Raw genomic sequence first — 10,665 nt, forward strand, 5'->3', positions numbered from 1 at the left:
AACATTATATATATATATATAAAAAAAAAATTTTTTATTATTTAGTTTTAGAGGCATTTTAACATTATATATATATATATAAAAAAAAAAATTATTGACAAACATCATACATTTCGTTATTTTCATACATTTTGTTATTTTTAGACGGCGTATTTCTACTGTATGATATTTTTACTTGATTTAAATGATATTTTTTATTATTACAAATGCACTTGATATATTTAATTCTTGATCTGATAAATATGCAAAGTGATATTAGTAATAATCTGTATACAACACAAGCATATATTATTAGCCTCTATAATCTTTAAAATTTAGATATTTAATTTTTCTATTTTGATATAGTGTTTTAACTCACATAAAAGCACGAGGCAGAGTAACTGTCTAGTGGGGAGATGGCGAAGTGTTTCTTTGGCCACTTGCCGCCTTGGCATCTCTTGGCATTAGAACTGAGCTTGATTGCATGGCTTCGTCTTCTACCAGTCTCTCTCTCAATCCAAGCACATGTAATTTCTTTGCTCACTGCTTCGTTTAAGATTTAGTCTTGTTTGATATTTCAATAATTTCTATATTTTAAAATGTTTTTTAAATATTTTTATAGGTTTGTTGTATCAGTATTTTTTTAATATATTTTAAGTTAAAAAATACTTTTACAAATACAATTAAAGAGCAAACAATTACCAATACTAAGTAGCACAGGAGAGCAAAAACTACTAGTAGTATTCTAAAAGCTCGATGGTTGTGCAGTATTTATCGTTATGAGGAAGAAAAAAGAAGAGTAGTCATTTCGAAAAAAACAATAAAACCCACACTTGAATAACATTGCAATGGCATTGGCAGGACAATGTTTCATGTCTAGTCAGTCACCTAAGATGAGCAAAACAGAAGGTAATTATCCAGAGGCACCAAGAGCGTCACAAAATCTTAGGGAGCCTTTGAGGAATGATAACAAAAGGATCATAAAGGTTACTGGAGTATCAAATTTCAATGATGTCAAAGCCATCAAGGCCATTATCCTTTCCCCAGTCGCGGTTACAACTCATGGAGCACCTGCTAATGCTTAATGTTCACGGTTGATCTCCACCAAGAAGTGCCGCTACATCATCAGTTTGAAAAAATTGGTCATTATGGTATTTATTGCTGGGCGCAAACGAGGATGAGCCAAGCATAACATCTGGCCTGTTACAGTCTGTCTGATTGAGAACTTCTCCCGCTTCTACATATGGCAAAACCTGCTCGATTGGTTCAGGCTTGACATTATATGCTACAAGAACACAAGTTCATTAGTAAAACTGGGATTCCCAACAAGTCCATGTAATCTTAAATATTCTCACCTTGTTCATCCGAAGAGCTTCCACTGATTGGGGTGCACTCACTAAACAATGAGGAAGCAGAATGACCTGAGGGAGAGTTAAGATCAGCATGTAGTTCCCATTCTGCTGCGCGGGCATTCAAAGGTGAACTGTGCACTCCACAACCAATAGGGACAAAAGCATCTGAAGTTTGGTGGTCTGGACATTTCTTTGAGTGTTTCAGAGTTTGTGATTCATAGAGTACTGCCTCCAAGAGACCACTACTTCTTGGTGACTGACCATCTGACTTTGTCTCGGTTGGAGGGGACTGAATAAAAGTATCAACAGACTCAAGTGACAGCAGTGGGGAAGCAGGTGTTCCCCAGCTATCTTGTTGAGTTTCTGAATATTGGAGTGAAGGGAGCTCTAACTTCGTGGCCCTATATATGGGCTCAGAAGAAGATGAAGAAGAAGAATTGCCATTTAATATGGCATGACTGCCAGGAAGAACACCGCATGATGACTGGTCATAGTTGCCCAAATCACAACCATATGGGGAAGATAACCCAAAGTTCCCTGTAATCTTTCCGCGATGATAATCTGTCAATTGATCGAACTCTGGTATTCCACCACTGACACTACCATCAAGACCAGTGAATATGGTCTGTGACTCTCTAAAGCGTTTGGCAGGCTGAATTGTTGGGAACACAAGGCCCCGACCATAGGATGAACCTACACCTTGTTTCAGCATGCTGCTTGCAGAAGCATCAAAAAGACCTGTTGAATAAGGCAAGACACCTGGGTTGAGTGCCAGAGTTTTGAATTCCACTTCTGGAATCTTAAAATGGTCAGTCAGCATCATATCAGGATCATGTGCATCCCCTGTTTGCAATTTGCCCATATTTTGACCATCTTTATTCATCTTATATGCTCGCAGACAAACTTCAGGGGGGTAAAGTGGCAAGCCAGCACGTTGCAGTCTCTTTGTTCTTGTATTCCAGTAGTTCTTTATCTCATTATCTGTCCTTCCAGGCAACTGCAAGGGGAAGGAAATCATGATACAGAAAAAAAATGGAAGCATGATACAGAAAACAAAGCTGGGAACTTGAGGTTATGTTTGTTTGTATTAAAAAAAATATCTGGGAACAAACTTGTTTCATGTCTCCCATGGTTGCCTAAATGCTGTCATGTATAGGAATTTGCTTAACATATTATGAAATATGCTACCAGCCTACCACACAATGTCTTCTGTGTGGCCAGTATTATAAGAAACAAAAGCTCCAGAATATATTCAATTACCAAATTGTTATTATGTGTGGACACAGTTACTTAAAAACAGAGAGAGATAAACAAATACACAGGTTCCGTCATAACACATAAAAGATGATATTTTTCCCCAAAAACCAAACTGAGTCTGGGGGTAATTATGAAGGCAGAAAGAAAAACAAGGTTCTGTTATACCTGTTTCAAAAAAAAAAAGTCCTAAAAGATGAAGTTAGTTGAAGCAAATGGATAAGCACTTTAACATATATACAAGAAGACCATATTGTAGTTAATCAGGTAGCAGGAAACTTCCATGTATGTATTATGATGTGGAGCGTACATAGAGGTTTGGTTCTATTGAAACTTATGCTAAGCCTCACAGAGCATGCAATCCACAAACAGCTTCTCGAATAACTCTTCCTGATTTTTTTTTTTTTTTAAAACAATAGTTACTTTTAAATACAAAATACGAATCCCTAAGATGGAAACATGATTTTTAAGATTAATATATAAGGTGAAAAACCAGCAATATTTCTGAAAATGTAAGCCGCTCAGGAAAAACATAAAACCAGTGAAGTTGATTTCCATTTCTTTATCACTAATTTTTTTGGACTTGGTGTTGATTCTTGACAAACTACAAACTCTGCAGATATCTCCAAAACTAATTAGAGTGACTCATTTAGCCTAATGAAAAATGAATTAAATTGGAAAAAGGAAATCTTTTGATGTTGTAACTAAGATATCTGAGACAACAAAAAGATTATGCAGGTATATGTCTGACTATATGATTGTGTTCAAACACTATGCTTATATATCCTATTCGTTTTTGCTGGTTTACATTCTTATCTCATTCCAAAAACGTTAGAATGATTGAAGATTAATTAAGAATTTGATTTTTTTATTTTGTTTCTTTTTTCAGTATTTAATTCTATTTCCTATCATACTAGATGAATTAATTTTCTGCCATTTCCTAGCTCTTATTTTACATTAGTAATATTTTTTCTTTTTTTTATGCCACTTATTTTTCCGAAGGACTGTGAAGAGTTTCTTGATGCCTACAAACCATAAGTTATCACGCTTTTGAGGGAGCCTTTTTTTAATTGATAATAAATGAAGAATTTCTATCAAGTTTTCATAGCTCCGGTGTTATTTTCTGATATTCTACAGCTTTTTTTCCTCCGCTACTCCCTATTTCTCCTCTCCTCCCAATTTCTTCTTCCCATACTACTTTGTGTATGCGCACGCACTGCACATGTATGCAAACACACATGGGGAAGAAAAGACAGACAGTGTCTTCTATCAAATCATGTATGCCATTAGCCAGATTCAAAATAACCGCTTAATATTCATCTGCACATTACATTGGGAATTTAGAAAGAAGTGTGCAGGTGTTGTGTCTGACTGAACAAATCTTTGTATATATACACATGTTTGTAAGTATATCTGTTCCTGCCATTGCCATATCCATGCCACTTGATTAGTGGATTTTCTATATAGTGCACATCTAAAAAAATCCAACATCTGATCATTGCTGTGTTCCATGAACAAAGTTAGACGGATTGATACCATCCCCACAACATAATTTAAAAAGATCAAAGTGATAACTCATTTATTTGAAAAACCTTCAAATCAGGAATAAGGTTACCAACCTCTGCAGCCATTCGAGCCCATTTGTTTCCCATATTAGCATGGAGTTCAATGATGCGGTTCTCTTCCACTGGAGTGAATGAACCCTTCTTCAGATCTGGTCGTAGATGATTCGCCCATCGCAGACGGCAGCTTTTACCACATCGGAAGAGCCCTGAGTGCTTCTGGACAGCATTCCAATTCCCCTCTCCATGCTTCTTGACATAGTCTATCAAAATAGCATCTTCTGCAGAGGTCCATGGGCCTTTCTTCAAAGGAGTAATCCCACCCACCATCCCCCCACCATTACCTTCATCAGCTGCGGGTGAATCTTGACGACCCTTGGACCTCTTATTATCCTCAGTCCCATTCATCATGCTGCTCATCTCATGAATATGCCTGAATAGATGAAATAAGACAACTTAAATAAAGCTCAAAACAGTTCATTGCAAATCAGAAAAGGTAAGTAACATAAAGAGCAAATCAAAGAGATGAGAATAAATTGCCGTTTTTGGACGCAAAGAAGACGACAAAACCAAAGGTGAAGTCCAAACAATAATGTGAACCGCTAGACATTTACATATCCACGCAATCCAGCAACACAATCCAGCAATACAAGTAATCCAAGCAACTCCTTACAGATTACAAAGTCAAAACCAAAACGCTTTTAATACTGAGTCTATGAGATATTATTTCTACACTAATACGACAACTTTGCGAAGATTCTCTACACGAATCCCGTGTAAAATTAATACATTTGGCCAACTCCTTGGCTAATACATTTGACCAACCCTTTGCTATATTCAATTTATAGAAAATACATATATTCGATTTATAGAAAATTAAAGTCAATTAAAGCACAATACTCTCGGTTGTCCAGACTACTTCCTACCTTTCTTTGCTTTAATTTAATTGATATTCATATTATTACCACAAACAGATAAAAAAAAAAACAGTAAACTTAAAAGATTACTTTTACCTACAAATTGTTGAAGTCAGGTGAAGGTTGACAAATTCCAAGATCAGAAACTCATCAACTCAACTAATCCCTCTATAATCCCACTAAATCTAACATCACAACTTACAACCACCTCCAAAAACTTGAATGAAACAATGAAGAAACAAAACCCACATCAAAAACTGAAAATATAAAAACCCTTCAAGTATTAAAACTCAAAAGATTTCGACTAAGTACTGAAACTGTAACAAAGTGATGGGTTCACAGTTTTTCTTTTATGCTGTTTTTCTTTACATTTACAGAAATGATAGCTGAAAAGAACCGAACATAATCAAGCTCAACACACTGAAATTCAAAGCTGCATACTTACAGAAACAAGCAATTAAAACAGTAAGGAAAAAAAAGACAAATCATGAAAGCACACAATACTCAGATCCATTAAAGCAAAATACATACCATAAAACTCTACCACACATCCAAACCAAGTCTAGAGTCTGAGCACAGAAAAGGGTTTTTGTTTCTTTCTTGCTCGCTGAGCGGAGTAGGAAAAATGGGGGTTTAAAAATAGAGAAAAAAAGGGGCCATTAAAAGCAAAAAAAAAAAAAAAAGTTAGCAGGAAAAAGAAAACCAAGTTAATTAAAAATATTAGATGGCTAAAAATGAGTAAATGTAGGAGAGATTCAAAAGGAGATATCAACAGCAAAAAAGCTAAATATCTCCTCTTCTTCTTTTTTTAAAAAACAAACAATAAAATTTTTAGCTTTCCCTTTTCTCCATGGTGTGTACTTCCGTGGTCCTTAAAGGGGGAGAGAGAGTTTGTACTCTTGTTCATAAGGTCTTATAATGGTATGAAAGGGTGAGGACTTGAATTTAATCATGGCCCCACTTAATCCTTACGACTATTAATTATCAAAAATCATCAATCATGATGATGAGTTTATTAATTTTGCTAGCTTTTGATATTAATAAACATTTCATTCTCATTGACGGCCCTAAGTCTTCTAAGTATAGTAGAAGTTACATAAATAAATAGTGGTATTACAAATGGGACTCCATTTTTCTTCCCATCTCAGAAAAATAATTGAACTACGTTATCGAGGGAGGGGGATAAGAAGGATTTGTTCATCTTTTACTACTTTTGATACGTAAGCAAGCATGATTTTCACAAAAATAAAAATTATTAATGTTAAAAGGGATAAAATCTCTCATTGAACAGATAGCTAGCTACGAGCAAGTTGCTCAGGATTTTCCCAAACTTGAAATAAGCCAGCAAATCCCACGTCTTTTTTCTTATTTTTTATTGGTAACAATTAAATATTGTTGAAATAAAATGATTTTTTTATTCAGAAATCATAGTGTTTTAAAAAAAATTAAAAAAATAATTTTATTGATTTTTTCAATGCTTTAATTAATTAATTTTTATAATTTTATGTCGATTTAATATGTAGATGATACAATAAATTTTAAAAAATAAAAAGTATTATTTTAATATATTTTTAAATAAAAAATACTTTAAAAAATAATTATAGTGTACAAACACATTTTTTTCAATATATATATATATATATATATTAGGTGAATGCAAAATCACCTCTCTCTCTCTCTCTCTCTCTCTCAAATAACATGGAAAAGTCAGGCATCATTCAACGCAAACTCAAACTGTGCTAATTGGATTCTTAGCGCCTGTGGCCACAAGGAAACTATGCGCCGAGGGAAGGAAAGGGTGACATGGGCGGCAAGTACTTGTCTCAACTGCCTCTTTCGAGCCCTCTGGTTGGTTTTTACCAATCTCTTTGTACTTCAAAAAGCGTTTGGGACAAAAGCTGATTTTATTCCATTTCCACAAGGACCATAACCAATTCAACGGTTCACAATCTTCCATCATCAAATTTCATGATTTTCAAGGAAAAGCAATCTAAATTACATGACTTTTTTTTTGGGAAGCAAGTTACAAATGACAAGTGTGATCCACAAGCAGCACATTACAAGGTAGGCTCTGGAAATTATTTGCCAGATGATCATGGTGTTCTCTACAAGTTGCAAGAACATACTCTAGTGACCTTCAAAGTTTTGATATCAAGAGACTCGTGATAGCTTTTGTTTTTTTGCTCAACTATAAAGAAAAACTCATTTAACTAGTCAAATAACCTTTATTTTTTATGTTGGACTCTCATGCATAATTTGCACTAGTTCATGACTGTGTCCTAGATCAACAACCTTTATAAATAAGCACTGGCGCCTAAAATCAAGAAAATGGAAATGGTCTTCTCAAAAAATGATAATACTACAGAAAATGTAGAAAGAAAAAGGACGAAGGGCTTCGCTCAAAGAGTAGTGCCAAGCACAAAATCCACAACAGCAGCCCGCCAAACAGCTTCACCGAGAGCCGCCCACCATCTGACTGGTGTAGGGTTTCAGGGAATCCATTGGAGTTGCAGCTGTTGGACTATTATTTTTACCATTGCCCAAATCACGAATATTTCAAAGTGACACCGTTGTCACCAGTAAATGGAGATGAAACTGAAAGCAGGTTGCAGAGCCAAGCAATCTGTCTCGTGGAATTTGTTTTATTATAGTATAAAAGGCAAGTGGGGAAGGGAAATGGAAGATGAAACAACAGTTTTTCAATCATAGGTATGGTCTGCAAATTGTTCGGTCAGATTAAGAATATATAATTGCACTCACTTGATTGATAACAGTAATAATCAACACCACCTTGGGGCATAAAACTTTTCCAAAATGGACCTTGCAAAATCAACGAGGTTCACGGTCAGCAGCCTAAGAGACAGCATGAAAGCACTAACTAGGACGCTGCAAGTAATTTCGACTCAGCAAGGCAGTCCACATATATAGCATGAAAGCACTGCGGGCTGTGCTCTGATTCCCTGTACGGAGCGTGGAGCAAGGCAGTATTTGAGCAATGGATACCACTCACCAGAAAGCTACACTGTTCTTCACCAGTTCACAATAGGCGACCAGTCGATTGCGATTCCTAATATGAAAATGAGTGTGCTGCCAATGCCATCCACATCCACAGAGGAAAAGAAGCTCATTAGGAGGAAGATAGAATTAAAAGATCAACGACAACATTCACACACACACCAGATATGTAGCAGAACTTTTTTTTAACATCTGAAAATTCAGCCATGCCCACGAGCAACATTACCACCTAATATGAACAATAACAAGCTTTATCATTGAATAATGAATGTACAAGTGAAAAATTATCCAAAGGTATTCTTCTCCTTGACGCCCTAACTGGAGATAATAATTGAACAAAGCAAACCTCAGCACATGGCAGGGTGGAGAAATAAATTAAAGAACGCATGTTCTGTCTACTCAGTAGGTAAGTCTCAAAAGCTGTATGGCAGTTTTTAATTTTCTACACGTTAACAATATATGCTGCGTAGTGGAGTGGAATGTAATGAAAACAGCAAAACCATGGAGGAGCATGATTGCAGCACAAGATGATTCTGCAGTAATTTGTTTGTACCCTGACAGTTACACATTGTTATAAAGACTCAACCACCATTGCCTATCCTCCTGACATTGACTGATTGCTAAAGCCTCATAGCATGAGAAAAGGCACAATCGAATCAGAATTTCATTTTGTGTGGGAATTGAACATTTACATAGGACATCAAGAGCAGAATAATCTTGAAAATAAATAGCCATGGCATCCCTGTAAAGTATCAAGCAAAGGAGATGTCTGACATGCATCCTCAACCTCACGGTTCATCCACCTTTTTAGCATAGTTTCTGCAGCAATAGACACCTGATGCTGCAATACAGCAGCGCCAAGAGGTCCCACCAAATTCAGCCTTGTTGCAGCTGAAAAAGCATCTCTCAATGTGATAAACATGTAAGCCCTCTGAGAAGTTTCACTATCCATGCCAAGAAGCCCACAAACAATCCCAAAGACAGGAGCATGGTGAAAAGCAACAATCCCAGAACCAAGAGACGTCTCTCTCATAATTTTAAGAGATGGAATTTCTGTAAACACAGCCGCAGCCACTCTCATTAGCGCCGATCCTTGTGAAACAGACGCCTTTCGACTTACTTCATTAGTTAAAGTAGCATCAAGCATTCTATCAAGTTTCCGCCAATTATCCAAATCCGGACACATTGCTGCGGAGTACACATAAGGAAGAAGCAAGCTTCCCGTGTTCTCCAAAACATGAATTACATAAGTTTGGAAGTCTTCTGCATTCAAAATCACACGTGCTTGAATAGCTGCCTCAATACCAAACGAATGAGCAAACCCACCAGTAGGAAGAATCGAATCGATCAGTTGCCACTGGCTCCAATGCAAAGAAAAACTCGTACAAGCAGGTTTCTCTTTTGCTCCATCTATTTCCCTCTTGCCTTCCATTGGAAAAATTGAAAACCAGCTTGGCCGCAGGCAAATACTTAGCAGATTAACTATCAAAACAAGAATCAACAGCACAAACCAACAGAATGAACAAATTATTTTATCAGAATATAATCTCTAGGGATGCAAGAGTTTCCAAAATCTATAATTAACCCAGCTAATCTTTATGCCCATTTTGCATATCCTAACAATAAAATTATCAACATCTGTCATCAACCCACTACATCAAATCAGTCATAGAACGTCAAATTCTTTGCAGTTTCAGGAATAATACTCAGAGAAGATAACCAAAATTCAAATCAGCAAACCAAACAAAAAGATATTAAAAAGGAAAAGTAAAAAAAAAACCCAGATACGCAATCTGTATGAAGAACTACAGATTCTATGGAGGTCAGCAGGGACTTCATGAAACGAGGAGAGACTTGCCTGTCTTGTTTTCTGTGACCACGACCTCGCTGCGTGGAAATTCGACGTGACTCCTTATTTCAAGTGTTAGTTTCAATTTACCCACCTTTCTTTCAATTTGGTTCCAAAACTAAGAATCAACCATGCCCTTAAATATAAAAAGGTTTCAATGAGGCTTGTAACAAATACAAATCCCTTGATTATACGCATTTTGTTAATTTAGTACTTCAATTTTAGAAATCATGTCGCCATAGGCTAGTTGCTTAACTTCGAAGGCGTCGTCACACATGCTAGAATAGTTGTCAGATTTAGTCCAGCCATACAATTTGATTCGAGAACCTAACAATCTAAGATCTAATCGAAAATGCATTCATACTCATGCACACTTCACAAAATTTTAAGCATCTTATAGCAAGGAGGCAATACTTGCGCAGGAGACAAGAATTGAGAAGCTTCTTGAAACTTGTATCACTAAAATGCCAAGAAAGCTAATACATAGAATTAGAATTCAACAAAGTTAATTGGTGAGCATCTCCCCCCTTTCCATGCTCCAAGAACCTCGCAGCGCCCTCCAATCAAAGCATCTTCTAAGGGAACAAGGCATGGAGTATAAGGAAAAATCTCGCCTGTCTCCAATCTGATAAAGTGCTCTTTATTTCTTCCGTCTTTGGGTCAAATGAAGTCAACCTCTTTGAATACTTTCTCGTCAGCGTCGATATGCTTCCATGTGACAGCAAAATACTTCCATC

At 36.3% G+C, this 10,665-nt stretch overlaps 2 protein-coding genes across 4 annotated transcripts; both read right to left on the reverse strand.

The window, feature by feature from the left end:
• Positions 1–785: 785 nt before the first annotated feature.
• LOC105113358 (transcription factor GAMYB-like) lies at positions 786–5,945 on the reverse strand. 3 transcript variants are annotated; one of them, XM_011009511.1, is made up of 4 exons: positions 5,596–5,945; positions 4,205–4,559; positions 1,335–2,328; positions 786–1,264 (listed from the first exon to the last, which is right to left on the reverse strand). In XM_011009511.1, the coding sequence occupies exons 1-4, from the start codon at positions 5,613–5,615 to the stop codon at positions 1,068–1,070; spliced, it is 1,566 nt and encodes a 521-aa protein (XP_011007813.1). In that variant the 5' UTR covers positions 5,616–5,945; the 3' UTR covers positions 786–1,067. The 3 variants fall into 3 exon arrangements, with proteins under 3 accessions (XP_011007813.1, XP_011007812.1, XP_011007815.1); XM_011009510.1 differs by having other exon boundaries at positions 4,205–4,580; XM_011009513.1 differs by having other exon boundaries at positions 4,205–4,585; positions 5,164–5,945.
• A 2,364-nt stretch (positions 5,946–8,309) lies between these two features.
• Positions 8,310–10,269, reverse strand: UREF (urease accessory protein F). Its single transcript, XM_011009514.1, has 2 exons — positions 9,938–10,269; positions 8,310–9,561 (listed from the first exon to the last, which is right to left on the reverse strand). Exon 2 carries the CDS (start codon positions 9,509–9,511, stop codon positions 8,780–8,782), a length of 732 nt encoding a protein of 243 aa, XP_011007816.1. The 5' UTR covers positions 9,512–9,561; positions 9,938–10,269; the 3' UTR covers positions 8,310–8,779.
• Between the last annotated feature and the right edge of the window lie 396 nt (positions 10,270–10,665).

This window comes from Populus euphratica, unplaced genomic scaffold (genome assembly GCF_000495115.2).
Source record: "Populus euphratica unplaced genomic scaffold, PopEup_1.0 scaffold412.1, whole genome shotgun sequence".
NCBI classification, from domain to species: domain Eukaryota; kingdom Viridiplantae; phylum Streptophyta; class Magnoliopsida; order Malpighiales; family Salicaceae; genus Populus; species Populus euphratica.